This window comes from Ochotona curzoniae, unplaced genomic scaffold (assembly GCF_017591425.1).
Source record: "Ochotona curzoniae isolate NIBS_2020 unplaced genomic scaffold, NIBS_Ocur_1.0 contig_2754, whole genome shotgun sequence".
NCBI lineage: Eukaryota > Metazoa > Chordata > Mammalia > Lagomorpha > Ochotonidae > Ochotona > Ochotona curzoniae.
Window position 1 is genome coordinate 323,552 of NW_024465582.1, and position 18,556 is coordinate 342,107.

Below are 18,556 nucleotides of genomic sequence, written 5' to 3' on the forward strand. Positions count from 1 at the left end.
TCTCTCACAGCTTCCCTCAGTCTGATTCTGCCACGAAACAGCCCACACTCGCCCATTTAGCTCCTAGCAACCCCCAGGTCGCACCCCCCTGCCGAATGTCCACTGCTAGAGCCCCATTTGCACCCGCCCTGCTCTGCTCATCTGTCACTCTGGTGCAGGGGGGGATAAAGCTCTTCTGCTCCTCCTGCCTGCGGGAGCAAAGGTCAAGCCCCTGAACTTGCTCATCCCGGCAGCCCCGCCTCACGCATCCTTCCATGGGGCAGGGCAGGCAGAGATAAGAAGCTCAACAGGGAGGGGCTGCGGGCGGGCCGCCCCACTACCATCCCAGCCTCCAAGGGCAGCCCCTCAGATCCCCTCAGACACGCTGGCTTCCGGAGGTTTTCCTGCTGGGGTGAGTAGGGCAGGACCCGGGAGCCTTGCATGCAGGCCGCCACGTGCGGTGTAACTGCCAAGGACAGAACCCTGAGGCACTCAGTGAATCTGGGAAGCCCCCTGCCCCCTGTCCTGGGGTCCGAGCTGCCCTGTGTCCCCTACTGGACCTCAGGTTCCCGAGGCTAGCCTGAGGGAGGGGGGGAGGGGCTTCAGGCAGGAACCCTGGGGCCCATCGCCAGCGGGAACCCCCGGAGAAACTGGGGCAGCTAGGTGGGCCCCCGCAGGTCTGGGGGCAGCTTACCTGTGGGTGTGTCAGCTGTAGGGGAGGTGGCACCCGGCGGAGGGCGGGTACCTTGGCAGATAAGGCATTAACTGCCTGCCTGCCCGCCTCACCCTGCAGATCTGCTGACGGCTCCTCTCATCCAGGTGCCGAGGCCCGGTGCCAAAGTTCCGCAGACGCCTTTGGTGCCCCGATCGTTCGACGACCACCATGGTTCGACTGGTGCTGCCCAACCCTGGCCTGGAAGACCGCATCCCCTCGCTGGCCGAGCTGGAGGTCCTAGAGAAGGAGGGAGCCAGCTCTCGGCCCCAGTGGGACAACAAAGCCCAGTACATGCTCACCTGCGTGGGCTTCTGCGTGGGCCTGGGCAATGTGTGGCGCTTTCCTTACCTGTGCCAGAGCCACGGAGGAGGTAGGGTCCAGAGGACAGCAGGGACATGGTGTGGTCGATGGAGGGGTGTCCCTTGGGGCTTCCCCCTGTTTTGTTCACGGAGAGCAGGAACGGGAGAGGAACCCACAGCTAGCTCCAGACTAATGAGGTGCTGGGGGTCACCCTGGAGGGGGCTTCTCCAGCCCCACAGGATATGTCGAACTGGGTGCATACTGAGGGGAGGGGGGACACCCCAGGGGCTCGGTCCACCTTTCCCCGGAGCTGTCTCTCTACTCTGCTCTACCCCCACCGGGGCGTCTTGCCTGCACTCCCAGAAGGCTCTGGTGACCTGGTGGGCACAGCTGGAGCCTCTTGAGTGAGTGGCCTGAGCATCCCAGAGTAGTTTGTGCCCTCCTGTCCCCCTTGGCCAGCTCTGAGGGTGCTGCTGCCTCTGGACCCCTTGTTGGGGGCAGCCTGTGGCTGAGGGGCCCCGGCTCCGCCTCTGTGGAGGCACAGGCCTGGAACAGGCTCTGCTGGGTGCTCTGGGCGGGTCCCGAGGCCGGGCTGAGATTCTGGGCTCTGCTGAGACACGACCGGTCCCGTCCTGTTCCCTCCCTGTTGACACTGGGAACGAGCTGCCACTCACGTCACCCCCTCCCACCTCACTGAGACTGACTGAGGAGCTGTGACTCTGGGGGGAGGAGGACTGAGGAGTGGGGTGTTGGGTTCTGAGCCCTGTTTCCTGCAGCCTCAGGGGCCTCCTGGTCACTTCCCATTTTCCACTCCTAGGGGTCCTGCAGGGGAGAGGTATCCCTAGCCTCCTGTGGCTCATAGCTCCCCTTGCTCCCTACAGAAGGCCGTGGATGTGGCCATACCTATGGGGGGCTGGCAGAGCCCCCTGTCCCCTAGGAGCTGAGAATCAGGCTGGGGCTTTCCAAGAGGCCTTCAGGGGCATCCTTGAGGACAAGGGTCCAGGGGCCTTCCCCTGCTGACCCGGGAGCACGGCAGTGACAAGGTGTACAGCCCTGGACAGAGCCTGGGCCCCAGCGTGGTTGTGTATGCCTCCCAGGTACGGTGTACATGGCAGGGGATGGAGACCAGGGGAAGGGGTTCCCAGGGGCTTGAGGGGAGGCCCCAGAGGGACACAGGGACGGAGGCTGTGCCAGTGTGGACACTCTGGCATGCGTGGTGTGCCCGGGGAGCTGTGCCCTCAGACCTGCTTGGACTGCCTCAACAGGCTGCTTAGGGCCACGTTTCACGGAGCATCCCCAGGTGCCGAGCGGAGGAGCAGATGTCCATGGGACAGTTACCAGTCCCTGGCTTCCAGGCCCCTTCCCAGAAGAAACTGCAGCCAGTGTAGGGGGACCCCATGCTGGGCCCCACTCAGTTGCACGCTCTGCTGGGAGCCCAGGACCTTCTGGTCTCTGCCATGATATGACCATGGAAGGCATCCATGGGACCTTAGCCTAGCCACCCGGGAATGTGGGTTCATGCTCCCCTGCCCCTTCCTTGTGGCAGATTGTCAGGGGACAATAGCGGCATGGGGTGTAAGAACCTTGTGGGGAGCCCACCAGGGGTGTTCCCGCCATTCCTGGATTCTGGCCTCCTCCATTGCTTGTCCAGTAACCAATCGTGCTGATCACTCTGGATACCAGCCCCCAGCTGCTGGACGGAGATGGGGAACTGGCTGGGGCACAGGGACTTGCAGCTCCTTTTTCTTTTCCCTCTTGCTCTTCCTGTTTCATCCTCCTTTCCCTCCTCCTCCCTTTCTCCTCCCCCTTCCTCCTCCTCCCCTCTCCCCTCCCTCCCTCACCCTCACAGGATGACCTGTGCTGCTGCCTTTATTCCAGCTGCCTTGGGCCCTACATCTGCAGGTGTGAGGGACTTGGGGCTGCCGGCCAGGGTCTAGGCTCCAGGACCTCTGCTCCCAAAGAGGCCTGGAGTGGGAATGTTGGTGGGGTTTGGGGGGCCATGACCCTAGAAGCCCAGAGGGATCCCCAAGAGTATCCAGGCTAAGCCCACAGCACAGTCCCCGGGTTGGGCAGGCAGGACACAAGAGGTAGGAGCAGGTGCCTGGTTGGTCCGGGGTCCGCCTGGCCTGGCCTGGCCTGACCCCACCCCTTGCTGTGCCTCAATCTCCCAAGGAATCTAGCCCCAACCTGGAAGAGGGCAGGGCACCAGGCCTTTCCTGTGGGAAGTGAGGGCACAGAGGGAGGAGAGAGCACAGGAGGAGGGGAGTGAGGCCCCAAGGGAGAGGAGGGGTAGGCAGGCAGGGAGAGGGTGGCCGGGCTCGTGCAGTCTCTCTCTCTCTCCCGCTTTCATGCAGAGACCACACCTGGACACAGAGTCTGAATGGCCCAGGCCAGCTGCTCAGCCAGGAGATGGTGGCCAGGAGGGATGGGTGGGCTCCGGACGTCCAGCAGTATGGACGAGGGGACAGAGGACAAGCCGGCGAGTGCAGGGGCACTGGGGCCTCACCCAGGGGCAGGATTCCTGGATGGACAGTGGGAAGGGTAGACAGCCGCCAGGTTCTGGGAAGCCCCGCCCTACCAGCCTCAGGCACGACCACCATTCAGAGTCTCCTGGGCCAAAGTCCTGCTGGCCTGGGTGGCAGCCAAGGGAAGCTTGTCTCTTGGCCTTGGCTGGACTTGGTCTGAGCTGCTCCCGGTTCCGGAGTGGGGTCCCTGCAGCTGGGGAGGGTCTTCGTTGGGCTCTGCTGGGTGTGCTTTGCAAGAAATCCCTGCCCCAGTACATGGTTACCACGTCCATGCCGGAGTCCAGGAGCTGCTGACAAGAGCTTGCAAAACCCAGCTAGGTCCCACGGAAAACCTAGAGGTGCAGGGGACACCCAGGCCAGTCCCTCTGCACCTTTGAGGGAGGGTCTGGGTGCTGGCCATGCCTCCCCTGCTCCATGGGGCCCCCCAGCTCTGTGCAGGCCTTCCATGGGCCTGCGGGGTGGCTCACTGGCCCCACAGGGTCTCTCTCCCTTCTTAACTAGTGCATCTCTACTCCTTGTTAATTTCAAAACAACACCCTCCCCCTCAAAAAAAAAAAAAAAAAAAAGAAAAGAAAAGAAAAACAACCCAGAGAAGCTGAACTTTCTGGTCCATTGGCCACAGGCGGCTCAGGTTCCCGGCCTGGTTCTGCTGGCACTTCTGCCATTCCAGCTCACCAGCTGTCCTGGGCTGTCCCCTCGAAGCCCTAAGCCAGAGCCCCTCAGGTTGTCAAGGAAGGGAGAGATGGGAGAAGGTGAGACAGGGCCGTCTACTGTCCTCAGGGAGGCGACCTGGGCCCTGTGCCTGATGATCCTCCCAAGCAGGTCAGATGACTGGGGCTGCCCTGCCCTCCAGGGGCTCCTCTCACTCACGTCCACTCTCCCATCTGTCCATTCCAGGGGTGCTGCCAGCTACTGAAGTATTTATTTAATAATTTAACTTAATGCTAATTTACTATGGGACCATGGTTACTGCCTCCTGGCTGTGCACAAGCTGAATCAGACCCAGCTGTGTTGGAGTTGGGGCGGGGCTGAAGCTGGGGTTGGCCCCAGTCCCTGGGTGTGGTGTGTGGGTGTCCTGAGCACGGGGCCATCGCCCACCCCAGTGCTGTCAGCTGGTGGACAAGAGTGTCCATCCCTGAGGGTCTCACACAGACAGGGATGACACAGCATAGTGGGGATGCCTTTACTAGGCACCTGAGGGCCAAGCTTGGTAGTGGCCCCCACATACACACACTATACACATGTATGGCACAGACACGTGTAAACACATACACAGAACAGTAGGAGCCTCTTTACTGAGGGTCAAACTCGGTAGTACCCTCACAGGTACATGATATACACATGTACACACATAAACGTGCAGAATACACATGTATACCACATATATACATGCTACACACATGCAAGTGTGCACACACAGTGCATGGTACACACATAGACTTGTGCACCACACACATACATGCACCTGTACACATGTAGATTACAACATGTGTATGCACCACGCTTGTACACAAGTACACACTATACATATGTAGAGCACGCAGTACACACATGCATGTACTACACAATAAGAACACAGTCACACACGTGTGCCACACTCGTTGCACTCCTGTGTGCCACAGACACATAGAAGTACATCTGTGCACACACATACATGTGCACAGTTCTGCTGGGTCCGAGTGGAGACACGGGGCACCCTGCACCCAGGCTGGAGCCCAGGAGGGCAGATGTACTGCTGGAGGGGAGAGCAGATGGGTGGTGACTCAGCCTGCCCAGCTCCAAGGGTGGCTGGGTGAGGCTCAGTGCTCTGGGAACCCACTCAGGGCAGCAGGTGGCATCAGCCTGTCAGCACCAGGTGGTCCCCTGGCAGGGGGGCTGTGTGCCCTGGCTATGCCCCTCTAAGCACCATCTCCCCCACAGGTGCCTTCATGATCCCCTTTCTCATCCTGCTGGTGCTGGAGGGCATCCCCCTGCTGTACCTGGAGTTCGCCATCGGCCAGCGGCTGCGCAAGAGTTCCATGGGTGTGTGGAGCGCCATCCACCCGGCCCTCAAGGGTGTAGGTGCGTCCTGGAGTGGGGACGGGGGTCTGGAGACACCTCAGGAGCCCGGTTGCCCCCTACCCATCCCGTGCACATCCCAGCACCTGCAGGCTTGCTCAAGAGGGCAGCTGGGCTCCTGCCGTCCATCCACTCCCACACCAAGCAGCCCCATGGTCACTCATTTACTGGCTCTGTGATGGGCAACTCTTGCTTGGAGACCTGGGACAGGGGCAGAGGCCAGGGTCCATTGGACAGAGCACCTGGGGCCAAGGCCTCCTCCCTCTGGCTTTGTCTCCCCTCCCCCTCCTTCCCTCTTTTCCCTGCCTCTCCCCTACCCATCCGTCTCACATCTCATTTGGTTTGGTTGTAAGTCCACATCATGGCATACACCTCGACCCTCGTAGCCAGCCCACCTGTGACCTCTGCCCTGCCCTGGGGGAGAGGGCAGACATCCCATGAAAGGCTTGGCTCCAGCCCCCAGGCAGCACCTTGATAACTCTCTGCTGAGAGCCGGACCACCTTGCCCACTTCCCCAGTGGGTAGGCAGTGGCAGCCTGCAGGACATAGCCCCTCCCCCCAGGCATCACAGCCATGCTGGCTTCCTTCATGGTGGGGCTGTACTACAACACCATCATCGCCTGGATCCTGTGGTACCTCTTCAACTCCTTCCAGGACCCGCTGCCCTGGAGCCAGTGCCCACTCAACCAGAACCGCACAGGTGGGTGCCCAGGGCGCCTAGAACAGGCAGGGCCCCAGAGGAGCCCATGGGGCCACGAGCACCAGACAGCTTCCCATCCCAGAGGGTCCTGCCAGGGTAGCAGGAGGAGAGACTGCCCAGGACCAGGGTGATGGGGGCTGTGTGGCTTACATGTCTGAGCACACATGTAGGCTTGCATGTGCTATGTGTGGTCTACACATGTGTGATCACATGTAGGCTTGTGTACTGCGCATGGTTTACGCATGTGAGCATGCATGTCAGCTTGTGTGTGATGTGTGGCTTATACGTGTGTGAGCACACAACTAGGCTTGCATATGCTGCATGTGAACATATATGTAGGCATGTAATACTGCGTTTATCTCGCATGTGTGAACACACATGTAGGCTTGCGTGTGCCGTGTGTGGTCTACACGTGTGTGAGTGCACATGTAGACTTGTACGTGCTGTGTGTGTGTACATGTCCTCAGAGCCAGCGCCTGGCAGCACACCCAGGTCCCCTCCTGTTGGCGGCCTAGAGCCCACCTCTTCCCACTCCTGTCTGCTGTGTGCCCACCCCAGGCTATGTGGAGGAGTGCGCCCGGAGCTCCTCTGTGGACTACTTCTGGTACCGCGAGACGCTCAACACGTCAGCGTCCATCGACGACTCGGGCTCCTTGCAGTGGTGGGTCCTGCTCTGCGTCACGTGCTCCTGGAGTGTGTTGTACGTGTGCACCATCCGCGGCATTGAGACCACCGGAAAGGTAGTCTGCAGGTTGGCGGGCAGGGAGGGCTCCTGGGCGCCCCTTATTCAAGGCGGCGTCTGTGACCCCTGCCCTCCGCGTCTGTGACCCCCACCCAGGCTGTGTATGTGACGTCCACGCTGCCCTATCTGGTGCTCGCTATCTTCCTCATCCGTGGGCTCACGCTGAAGGGCGCCACCAATGGCATTGCCTTCCTCTTCACGCCCAACGTGAGTCCTGGACCCCGTCCTCCTCAGCCTGGGCACACTCCACTGCCAGTTCCTGACCCCTCACACCCCTGCCCGACGGCTGCTCGGCTCCCACAGGTCACGGAGCTGGCCAACCCGGTCACCTGGCTGGATGCGGGTGCGCAGGTCTTCTACTCCTTCTCACTGGCCTTCGGTGGCCTCATCTCCTTCTCCAGCTACAACTCGGTGCAGTGAGTGGAGGGCTCTGGACGGGAGGCCTCACCATCTCCGTGGGCGTTGGGGAGCCTGGCCACTGCCACTCCGGGCAGACTGGTTCCTCTCGCTCGTGGCCTCAGCCCTCCAACGACACCTCTTCCCCACACAGCACCAGCTCACCCTCGGTGCAACAGGTGCCCAGGGGCACAAGGGGCTGTGAAGCCCCCACCATAGCTAGGTCCTGGTTCCAGGCTGCACCTGGCCCAAGCGATTCCTCTCTGACAGGCCCACATCCCCAACAGGGCTCCCCTAACCACCCTGCCCAAGACTGGGTCTGCTGAGGCCAGTTCTCTGGTCGCATGGCCTGACCTTGGGCTGCAGGCCTGGGAACCTACTGGTATGCTCCCAGTGCTGGACTGCCCGAGAACTCTGAGGTCCCTTGGATGCGGGGAGGGCTGTGTGCCTGCCATGGTCTCAGGGTATGGGGAGACCCCAGGACAGTGTTTCCGGGAGTGTCCCTTCCTCAGACCTTCACAGGTGTCCAGGGTAACCCCTGGGGGCCCACCACCCCAGGGCTGAGCCGAGTCAGGATCCATGACCCCACACCTCCCCAAGGTGGGGTAGGGGGCAGATGGGATTGGAAGCAGAGCTTGGGTGACAACAGCTCCGGCTCCTCGACCTCTCTTGGGGTCCCCAGTAGAAGCAGGCTGGGGATGGGGTGCCACGGGCCAGACTCTGTGGGCCTGGATGCCAAGCCAACAAGGGCCTGGCCACTGTGTCCACAGTAACAACTGTGAGATGGATTCAGTGATCATCTCCGTCATCAACGGCTTCACCTCTGTGTTTGCGGCCACTGTCATCTACTCCATCATCGGCTTCCGTGCCACGGAGCGCTATGACGACTGCTTTAGCACGTGCGTGCCTGGCCCCGCAACCCTGGTCCCTGGCCCTCTGCTCCAACCCCTACCTCACCTCACTCACCCCACTGTCTCTGCAGGAACATCCTGACCCTCATCAATGCCTTCGACCTGCCCGAGGGTAACGTGACGCAGGAGAACTTTGCTGAGATGCAGCGCTGGTGCAATGCCTCGGACCCCGCCACCTACGCCCAGCTCTCCTTCCAGAACTGTGACCTGAACACCTTCCTGTCTGAGGCAGGTCCTGGCCCCGTGTGGGTGGGTAGGTGGGACCCCCCCCACTCCCATGCCTGGGCTCAGCCTTGCGCTGGCATGGCCAGGTGACCGTGGGGCTGAGCCGTGCCATTTGCAGGGTGTGGAGGGCACTGGTCTGGCCTTCATCGTCTTCACAGAGGCCATCATCAAGATGCCCGTGTCCCCACTCTGGTCGGTGTTATTTTTTGTCATGCTGTTCTGCCTGGGGCTTTCGTCCATGTTTGGGAACATGGAGGGTGTGGCTGTGCCCCTGCTAGACCTCAAGGTGGTCCCTGCCAAGTGGCCCAAGGAGCTGCTTACAGGTGTGTGTGTGTGTGATGGGTGGGGCTCTAGGGGGCGGGGCAGGGCATGGCACCACCCTGCTCTCTCCTTCCTGCAGGCCTCATCTGCCTGGTGAGCTATCTCCTGGCCTTCGTCTTCTCGCTGAACTCGGGCCAGTACTGGCTCTCCCTGCTGGATAGCTACGCTGGCTCCATCCCTGTGCTCATCATTGCCTTCTGTGAGATGTTTGCGGTTGCCTACGTGTATGGCATTGACAGGTGAGAGCAGGCGACTGTGGGCAGGGGGAGCAGCCTAGGGGACCCTTCAGAGGTGGGGCTTCCCCTGGAAGCCAGTCTGAGTCCCTGTGGGCACAGGTGGGTGGGGGTATATGTGCAGGGTCAGGTGTGAGCACAGGTGTGCGGGGTCAGATGTGAGCAAAGTTGTGAAGCATTGGTGTGCATGACTGCGTGTCCTCTGAGCATGTGCAGAGGAAGGGATAGTCTTGGTGGGTGGTGCTTGCTGAAGGCTCCAGGGCTGCTTGGGTGTGTTCTGGGAGAGCCTTGGATTGGTTCATGGTGGCACCCACCCATACTGTCCTGGTTCCTGCCAACAGCGGGGAGCTCAGAAAATGTAGGACCCTCCAACCCAAGACATGGCCTCACCTGGGCACTACCCTGGGGTCTGCTGGAAGGTTTAAATGGAGTCCATCTGGTGGCTTGGCTCTTGGTTGCAGACTCCTTGCACAATCTGGCCTCGCCAGCTGGGAGAATGTTGGCAGAGCTGGCTGGTGTGTGGCCAGGAGCTCTCCCAAGGGGAAGGGCTTGGCATGAGGGGCAGTGCTCACTACCCAGCAGTGTCTGACGTCCTGGGTCCCCCAACACTGATGTCGGCCTCTGCCTGCAGGTTCAGCAAGGACATTGAGTTCATGATTGGCCACAAGCCCAACATCTTCTGGCAGATCATGTGGCGGGTGGTCAGCCCGCTCCTCATGCTGGTCATCTTCCTTTTCTACTTCGTGGTAGAAGTCACCAAGCAGCTAACATACAATGTCTGGAACCCTAATTATGTGAGTGCCCGGGCTGCCCGTGGGTGAGCTCGTGGGGTGGGGGCCATGTGTGCTCATGCTGCTGTGTTTTCCCCCACAGGAGGAGTTTCCCCGCTCCCAGAACATCCCGTACCCGGCCTGGGTGTATGTGGTGGTGGTCGTCGTGGCCGGGGTGCCCAGCCTCATCATCCCTGGCTTTGCCGTCTACACGTTCATCAGGAACCGCTGCCGGCGGTCAGGGGACCAGCAGGGACTGGTCAGCACACAGTCCATGGTGTCTGTGAACGGGGACCTCAAATCCTGAGGTGCCCAGCCCAAGGCACGCAGGGTGCTGATGCCAGCCAGGCCATCTGTGTGCCAGTCCATGTGTGTATCATGCTTGTGGCATACTGTGTGAGTGTCCAGTGTGCTGTGTGTGTGCACACATCCGTGTGTGAGCATTGCATGCATGTGTGCATTAGCCTGAGTACACATGAGTGCAATGCAGTGTGTGCTTTCCTTTGTATGTGATGTATGTTTCTCCAGTGCATGCATGTATTTGCATGTGAGTTCATGATAGTGTGTGCATGTCAGTGTGTCTCGATGTGCATGCATGTGAGGGCATGTTGTGGGTGCATGCATGCTGATCTATCATGTGCATTTACACATGTGTAGTGCATTGTATGGGTTGTGCAGCTGCACTCACATGCATGTAGATCACTGTGCGACTGCATGTACAATGCTGTTTGTTCATACATGCATGTGTGTGCAGGTGCACACGTGTAGCTTTGTGTGTCTGCCTGTTCATGGTGCACATGTCCACCGTTGCCCAGTCACCTTTCAGGGACATGACGCAGCTCAGGACTAACCTTGTGCCCTGCATGTCCCAGAACACCAAGAGCTGAGTGGGGAGTCTAGCCGCTACCATTACTCTCATGTCCCAGCCCCCATGCTGCCCCTGTGCCCCAGCTGCTGGCCCTTGGCCTAGGGACACAAGGCTCCCTTTAACTGGAAGACCAAGCCCCTGACTGACCGTGGAGTTCCAGAAGAAGGAGCCACACCCTCCAGCACCCAGACTCGTCAGTCCCTGGCGAGCCCCCATGCCCGCAGTTCGGTGGACACTCAGCTATGTAATCTATTGTGCCAGCCCTGTGGTGCCACCCCACCTGCTTGCCCGCCCACCAAAACTACCTGCTTCCTGGTGGGACTCAGCTATGAATGTTTAACCAGATGCCAGGAGATGGAGGTTACAGGGTAACTTGGCCCTGGCCTCGGCCACCAAGGGTGCTGCGACCTGCTGGACACCTGCAAGGACCACGCAGCTCCTGGGAGGTCCAAGCTGCAGCCCCTCTGTGAAGCTCGGGGCTTGACCCACAGCTCAGCCTGTCACCCAGGCATCCATGATGTCCACCAACACATGGGAACCAGCACTTGCCCTGGAGTGGACTCGGATTCTTGCCAGCCAGTGGGAAGTGACACCCGGCCACAGTTCCAGACACCTGACCAGGGTGGCACAAGACAGAAGTCCCAGCTACTGGAAGACCCCACCTTGATTTCCAATTCCCTGTCAGGGGAAGGCCCCCGTGGTTGCCCCATGGCATCCCAGGCCTGGCTCTACCCAAATGCACATGCCAGACAGGCCTCAGGGTGAGGGTGGCCGGACACTCTGGGGCTTCTGACTGCCATGTAGTCCCACTGTCCATGCAGGTGTGTGGGCATTTTGTGTCCCTGTCTAAATACATCTCTGTGTGCAATGTCCAGCGCTCTCGGCCAGAATCGTGTGTCTGAATGGGCATAGGGGAGGGGCCTCAGTGGTGGGCAGCTCCTCTCCCTGGTGGGCCAGTGCCAGGATTGCTCGCAGAAGGCTTCATGCTGGGGCTGTGCCGGATGCTGGACCTGACCCACGGAGGGTCCCCAAGGAGAACCCAGACACCCCGAGATTCATGGCCAACCCCTAACAGGACTGCCCAACCCTGAAGTCCCTGCAGAGCTGCGTGCCTGTGGCAGACATGGCCTCCACTCCAGGACCCCCAGCTGGGCTGTGGTATGGGGGGAGGGCCACAGCATCTGGTGGGGACCCCTTCTGAGAAAATTCAGAGAGGGACACGGGCATACTGGCCAGAAAGCTGTACCCAGACTCCTGAGCTGCTTGAGATGGGGAGTGGCCACCCAAACTGCTGGAAGGCCATGGCCATCAGGACAACAAGTGGCCAGACACCTGCTGACCCCCCATGGTGACCTGCATGGTGCTGGAAGCCAAGGAGAGCATGTGGCTGTGAGGTTGTTGGGGAAGGTCCGTAACAGGCTGTCCCAGATCTTGAGGCATCTGTCTTAGGTGTGAGCTCAGCAGAATGTGGCCACCTTGGGTAACTGGGGACGAGGCCCTGTCACCCAGGAGCCTGTGTCTGTCGTCACGAGTCAGTAGCTTCACAAACTAGTGTGCCCAAGTGTCCCCAACAGGAAGCACAGGCCGTGACGGGGCCCCAGGCCAGCAGCTGGCATTGGACACATCGTGGGAGAGGGGCCGGGGATGCGGGCAGTGCTGGGCCCCAGTCACCAATTAACCGAGTTCCCAGCTTCGCTTTAAATAAAGGCAAGAATGCCAGGGTGGTTCCCAGGCACCAGTCCAGCTGAGGGTTCAGGCGCAGCAAGGCCCTCTGACTGCCCCGAGCCACTTGGCGGCATGGCTCAGGCCCCGGGGCCAGCCCCGGCTGTGGACACACAAGAGGATGAGCGGCCCAAATGGGACAACAAACTGCAGTACCTGCTGAGCTGCGTGGGCTTCGCCGTGGGGCTCGGCAACATATGGAGGTTTCCGTACCTATGCCAGACCCATGGGGGAGGTAAGACTTGCCACATCCAGGTTCCAGGGCTCTAGGGACCCTGTGCGGACAAGCCCACAGCCCGGGTGTCTGAGCCCAGGGACTCAAGAACCCATAAGCGGGATGTGGGTGTCTGCCCAGGCTCCTTGCTTGGCCCCAGGGGGGCCCCTGGCTTCCCTGACCTCACTCAAGACAGCCAGGTCCCCAGTATGCAAACATGGGGTTCACCTGCAGTGGCCACATGTATGCACAACACTGGAAGCCGCCTCCAGGTCTCTTGGGAGTCCCTGGTCCTGCTCCACATAGAAGTGTGCTGTGCCTTAGGCTCCCATGAAACACTGGAGGCAGGGAGCTTGTGGACTGAGTGAAGGGGAAGCCTCCCAGGGTGCCCCAAGGGAAGGAGTCCACAGCTCATCTGGGTTAGAGTGTTCAATGGGAAGACAGAGAGACCGGAATGGCTGCTAGGCCCAGGGTTCGTGTGGGTGGGCAGGCCGGAGATGTCCACCCTCTTGCCCTTTGTTCCATGCAATGGCCTCCTCTGGCAGCCTCCAGCAGAGGTTCCACTTGGGGCCCGATGGCCCTGGGGCAGCCTGGGCAACTGCTCGGGACTCCCTCCATGGCTGCCTGGCCTGAGGACCCTGGCTACACAACCACTCAGCTGGCCCAGAGTGTGCCTGGGGGCCACAGCCCAGCTTGCACCAGCGCATATGCAGAGTCCCAGGCTGTGGCCCTGACCACCATCCCTGTGTCCTGCAGGGGCCTTCCTTATCCCCTACTTCATCGCTCTGGTCTTCGAGGGGATTCCGCTGTTCCACATCGAGCTCGCCATTGGCCAGCGCCTGCGCAGGGGCAGCATGGGGGTGTGGACAGCCATCTCCCCCTACCTGGGTGGAGTGGGTAGGCCACCCGTGAGGGCAGGGCAGGCAGTGCCCCTGGGGCGTGGGGAGAGGACGGACCCTCTTGAGGAACTCCCCGGGGCCTGGGTGGCAGCTGACTGCCCCCTCCTTCTGCAGGGCTGGGGTGCTTCACCGTGTCCTTTCTGGTCAGCCTGTACTACAACACCATCCTTACCTGGGTGTTCTGGTACTTTCTCAACTCCTTCCAGCACCCGCTGCCCTGGAGCTCCTGCCCACCAGACCTCAACCGCACAGGTGAGGGGCCAAGCTGGGCTGGACACACACCCACACATAGGGAAGCGCTGGCCCTCCCTGCCCAGCTCAACCCGGGCTGGACTGCAGTGGCACAGGAAGCCATCCAGGGTGCCCCGGGCAAGGCCTGAACCTCCAATACGGTCCCCGACATACCCCTGCCGCAGGGCTGGTGGAGGAGTGCCAGCGCAGCAGCACCGTGAGCTACTTCTGGTACCGGCAGACGCTGAATGTCACAGCCGACGTCGCTGACAGTGGCACCATCCAGTGGCGGCTGCTTGTCTGCTTGTCCACCTGCTGGGCTGTGGTCTACCTGTGCGTCATCCGAGGCATCGAGAGCACTGGCAAGGTATGGGGGCTGCTCCAGGGGCCCTGCCAGCTTTCCTCACCCTGAGGCTTCAAGGTCCAGCCTATGCTGGAGCTATCCTGCGGCTGCCTCTTGCCTAGGCCCTCACGGGGCCATCTCCCATCCTGGCAGCCACTCTGGGGGCATCTAGTATTGCTTTGTCAGTCTGGTTGGACATCTTCTGCCTGTCACCCGTGGGTCTGTGTGGTCACCAGGAGTGGGTGCAAGCCGATGTGCTGCCTGTTGTCTGTGGGCTGTTCCTCCTGAACAGCAGACAGTGTGGAGGTGCTCTGTCCAGCTCTGCGCTGACCAAGCTGCTGGCTGAGGCAGTGGGGGCGTCTGAGACTCTTTTAGAAGTATCAGGGGAGCCGCCCGGGGAAGGAAGGCCCACTATGAGGCTGACGGCCCCAAGGGAGGCCCACTGGATACACTGGAGGCCCTTCTTGGTGACGTGTGCTCCATGTGGATCTGTGTGTGGTCACACTGTGATGTGCTCTGTGTGTAGGGACATGGGCTCCACGTGTGGTCCTGTGCAGAGAAGGGAGAGTGGTCTCCTCATGCCCCCTTCTCTGGAGCGGGCCACTCTCCACTCAGCATCCCCTTTTCCCACGTGGCTGAGGCCAGAGCTGCTGACCAGACCTGTTAGTGCAGGGCTGCTGTGCTGTCCTATCAAGGTCACCTGGAAGCTTCTGTGAGGTTGGCCTGAGTGGGAGGCATGATAGCTGAGGAAGGACCTGGCAGAGGGGCCATGGCTCCGCATGTGGCCAGCTGGGGACAGCAGGGTGGGAGAAGGGTCCATGGGCTAAGGGCAGGAGAGGAGACTGCCCGGGGAGGGAACCCTACCTGTCCTGAATGCTGGTGCTACCTTGGCCAGCCCAGCGCGTCCGGGGCCCATCTCCCTCCTGAGCCCGCCCCGCCCCAGTGCACAGCCTGCAGGTGGGACACAGGCTTGGCGGGTGACACTGCCGTGTCCGCCTTGTGGCCCCCGCCCAGGCCATCTACTTCACCGCCCTCTTCCCATACCTGGTGCTGACCGTCTTCCTCGTCCGTGGCCTCACGCTGCCCGGTGCCACACAAGGACTTCTCTACCTCTTTACCCCCAATGTAAGTGGCCCCAGGACTCATCCCTCCCCTGTCCGGTGAGGCTGAGAAGAGGCTCTGGGTCCCCAAGTCACGGGGGTAATGTCCAGGTGCAGACAGGGGTGGAGAGCACCTTGCTGGGCAGAGGCGGTCAGCAGGTGTGGCAACAGAGCCAAGGGGCTTTCTCCTCAGAGCCCTGTTCTTCCTGGAAGTCCACTGCCCAGCATCCGAGGGGCAGCCAGGGCTGCAGTCCACCCCCAAGAGCCCAGGGAGGACTAAGGTCTGCCCAGGTCCCCAGTGGTGGACAAATGGGGCCATGGGGTGCATGCCCCCATGTAGGATTCAGCCAAAGTTACACGTGAGCATAGGCACGGTGCCAGCCACATCCTCCCATGTGCCCACTGGGACCACAGCTTGCTGGCTGTATCACACAACAGTGTCAGAGCGTCACACCCCTCCTGGCACCCGTTCTGAGCAGCTCTGGGCATCACTGCTCAAAAGTGTGAGCCGGAGGACACAGAGAACGTCTGGAAGTCAGCGCCCCGGAGAATGTGCTGGAACAGTCAGGGCAGGGCTTCCTGGGAAGATCCCAGCAGGGCCGGTCACTGCTGCAATCCTGAGCCAGGCTTTCCCCAACTTGTCCCAGATGGAAAGTCTCCAGAACCCACGGGTGTGGCTGGATGCGGCCACCCAGATCTTTTTCTCACTGTCCCTGGCCTTTGGTGGACATATTTCTTTCGCCAGTTACAACCCGCCCAGGTAGGCAGCGGCCTGGTGCCGTGATGTTCTGTCAGCCAGCAAGGCTAATGGGGGGCAGGAGCCACCTGCTGACCTCAGGTACCACAGGGACCCTGGTGGCCCAGCATGGACAGTGTGTGGGGATCTCATGCTGCACATGGGTGTCCCAGGGCACAATAGGGATGATACCCCTGGTCGGTTGCTCTAGAAGCTTCCAGTACCATCACAGGGAATTCATCCAGGCTGTGAGCAGCTCATTCAGTCCCGAGATGGCTGAATGTGAAAGCCTGGGTGTTGTTGGGGCACACTGGGCCACCAGTGCTGACCCCAGCCATAGCTGGTCTCAGGCAGCCATCAATACTGCTGGCTTCGTGTGAAGGAGCCAGCAGGGGCCGTCCTGGCTCACAGTGGCCCTGAGCGCAGCCCCCATGCCAGGAACGACTGTGCGAAGGACGCAGTAACCATCTCCCTGGTGAACAGCTTGACCTCAGTGTATGCCTCCATCACCATCTTCTCTGTCATGGGCTTCAAGGCCACCAATGACCACAGGCAGTGCCTGGACAGGTGAGGAGCTGGCTCCTACCAGGGTGGCTGCCGGGATCCAGTGGGCACATGTGTCACCTAGCAGCCATCTCCCTCAGGAACCTCCACTCAGGAAAGAGGACTGTGCACAGGTCCTGTTGGGGTGTGGGGAGTCTGGACCCAAGCCCAGTGGCAGACAGTGCCCGCCCCATGCAGCCCCAGGATGGAGGGGGGCAGCCACTGTGAGTTTAGTGCTGGCACAGCGTCCTGACACGTGCTCCAGGGTCTGTCAGTGGCCATGGCCCTGGCTGGGCAGCTCTGCGCCCCCATGGGACAACGGCGATGCCCACAGGCATTCCTGCAGAGTGGGAAGGGGCTCCAGCTCTGGGGCCGGGGTGCTGGTGGACCCACCCAGCATGTGGCCCTCACACATTATCTGCCATGCACATGCTCGCAGGGGCCTGGGGTGTAGGGTGTGTCCAGCCCAGAGTCCGCGTCCCTACAGGAACATCCTCGACCTCATCAACGGGTTCGACCTCCCGGAGCAGAGTGTCTCCAGGGCCAACTACACAGCTGTCCTCACGCACCTCAACGCCACGCAGCCAGAGAGGTTGGCCCAGCTGCCCCTGAGCACCTGCCACCTGGAGGACTTCCTGGACAAGGTAGTACCTGCCAGACACCGCATCCCCCGTGGGCCCAGGTGGCAGGCCAGGCACATGGGGCCAGATGCGGTCATGGTCTGACCATACAGGCTGTGTCCTGGAGTCTCTGCCTGCCCAGGCTCCTTACAAGGAGGGGGCTGGCTGCAGCTGGAGCTGTCTGAGGCAGGGTGGGGCTAAGTGGGGGTGTGGAGCCCACCATGAGCTTCTGAAGGCACACACGTGTGTTATGGCGAGCTCCCGGGTTGCAGAGTGCCTCAGGCCCCGGCCTGGCCTTCATCGTGTTCGCGGAGGCGGCACTGCACATGCCCGGGGCGCCGGTGTGGGCTGCACTCTTCTTCGGGATGCTCTTCACCCTGGGGCTGTCATCCATGTTCGGCAACATGGAAAGCATCGTCACGCCACTCCTGGACATGGGGATGCTGCCCAGAGGGGTCCCCAAGGAGGCTTTCACTGGTAAGGGGTCAGGCCCTGCAGAGCCTGCCCTCCACCTTCAGTGGTCAACTCTGCTATCTTCACATTCAGGGGCGGGGGGCAAGAGGCAGGATGCAGACTGCCTGCCCCTCTCCCCAGGCCTGATCTGCCTGGTCTGCCTGCTGGCATCCACCTGCTTCACACTGCAGTCGGGGAGCTACTGGCTGGAGATCTTCGACAGCTACGTGGCCTCTCTCAATCTCATCGTCTTCGCCTTCTTCGAGGTGGTGGGGGTTGTGTACATCTACGGCCTGTGGCGGTGAGTAGCCCTCCCAGGACACTGTGGGGGGAGGGTCACGGACTACCCCCGGGTCACCGGGCCCCATCTCTCCTGCAGCTTCTGCGAGGACATCACCTGGATGACGGGGCGGCAGCCGGGCCTCTACTGGCGGGTCTCATGGCGGGTGATCAGCCCCCTGCTTCTGCTCAGCATTTTTCTGGCCTACCTCATTCTCCTGGCCCAGAGGCCACCAAGCTATGGAGCCTGGAACCCGCACTATGTAGGTGCTCCGGACAACCACAGGTGGAAGCCAACAGGGCGGGGCTGGCGGTCTGCAGGGGTCACGTGCTGCCCCAGGCTCAGTGGGGGGGGGGGGGGGTTGGTGCTGACTCCTCCGTCAATTAGGGGCGTGGCTGCCCCACCTATCCCGTAGGTCCCACTCAAGGCTCCCCTTCCCACAGGAGCAGTTTCCCACCCGCCAGGAGAAGCTGTATCCCAGCTGGGTGCAGGCCACCTGCACGTTCCTCTGCTTGTTGCCGGCATTATGGATCCCGGGTGTCGCAATGGTCCAGCTGCTGGCCAGGGCCAAGAGGAGGTGGAAGGCCACATGGCCGGAAGGGGCCTGAGGCTGTAGGACAGCAGGGCCTACGGAGTGGGAAGGCTGTGGGAGTGACCTCATTACACTGTCTG

At 61.1% G+C, this 18,556-nt stretch overlaps 2 protein-coding genes across 2 annotated transcripts; both read left to right on the top strand.

The window, feature by feature from the left end:
• Positions 1-845: 845 nt before the first annotated feature.
• On the top strand, positions 846-10,339 carry SLC6A19 (solute carrier family 6 member 19). The gene is made up of 12 exons (XM_040977635.1): positions 846-1,064; positions 5,440-5,580; positions 6,140-6,277; positions 6,836-7,017; positions 7,116-7,226; positions 7,323-7,435; positions 8,186-8,314; positions 8,398-8,554; positions 8,670-8,874; positions 8,952-9,111; positions 9,737-9,899; positions 9,979-10,339. The coding sequence occupies exons 1-12, from the start codon at positions 863-865 to the stop codon at positions 10,180-10,182; spliced, it is 1,905 nt and encodes a 634-aa protein (XP_040833569.1). The 5' UTR covers positions 846-862; the 3' UTR covers positions 10,183-10,339.
• A 2,201-nt stretch (positions 10,340-12,540) lies between these two features.
• On the top strand, positions 12,541-18,492 carry SLC6A18 (solute carrier family 6 member 18). Its single transcript, XM_040977317.1, has 12 exons — positions 12,541-12,700; positions 13,436-13,576; positions 13,693-13,830; positions 13,995-14,176; positions 15,167-15,277; positions 15,900-16,012; positions 16,427-16,555; positions 17,019-17,175; positions 17,424-17,628; positions 17,746-17,905; positions 17,984-18,146; positions 18,328-18,492. Exons 1-12 carry the CDS (start codon positions 12,541-12,543, stop codon positions 18,490-18,492), a joined length of 1,824 nt encoding a protein of 607 aa, XP_040833251.1.
• The last annotated feature ends 64 nt before the right edge of the window (positions 18,493-18,556 follow it).

What these genes read in the sequence shown, in the direction of transcription:
- SLC6A18 (XM_040977317.1), top strand. Translation starts at nt 12,541, where the DNA reads ATGGCTCAGGCCCCGGGGCCAGCCCCGGCTGTGGACACACAAGAGGAT. An exon ending in TCTACCTCTTTACCCCCAAT is followed by an intron (nt 15,278 to 15,899) that starts GTAAGTGGCCCC and finishes AACTTGTCCCAG; the next exon opens with ATGGAAAGTCTCCAGAACCC. An exon ending in GCCAGTTACAACCCGCCCAG is followed by an intron (nt 16,013 to 16,426) that starts GTAGGCAGCGGC and finishes CCCCCATGCCAG; the next exon opens with GAACGACTGTGCGAAGGACG.
- SLC6A19 (XM_040977635.1), top strand. Translation starts at nt 863, where the DNA reads ATGGTTCGACTGGTGCTGCCCAACCCTGGCCTGGAAGACCGCATCCCC. An exon ending in ACTCAACCAGAACCGCACAG is followed by an intron (nt 6,278 to 6,835) that starts GTGGGTGCCCAG and finishes TGCCCACCCCAG; the next exon opens with GCTATGTGGAGGAGTGCGCC. An exon ending in TCCAGCTACAACTCGGTGCA is followed by an intron (nt 7,436 to 8,185) that starts GTGAGTGGAGGG and finishes CTGTGTCCACAG; the next exon opens with TAACAACTGTGAGATGGATT.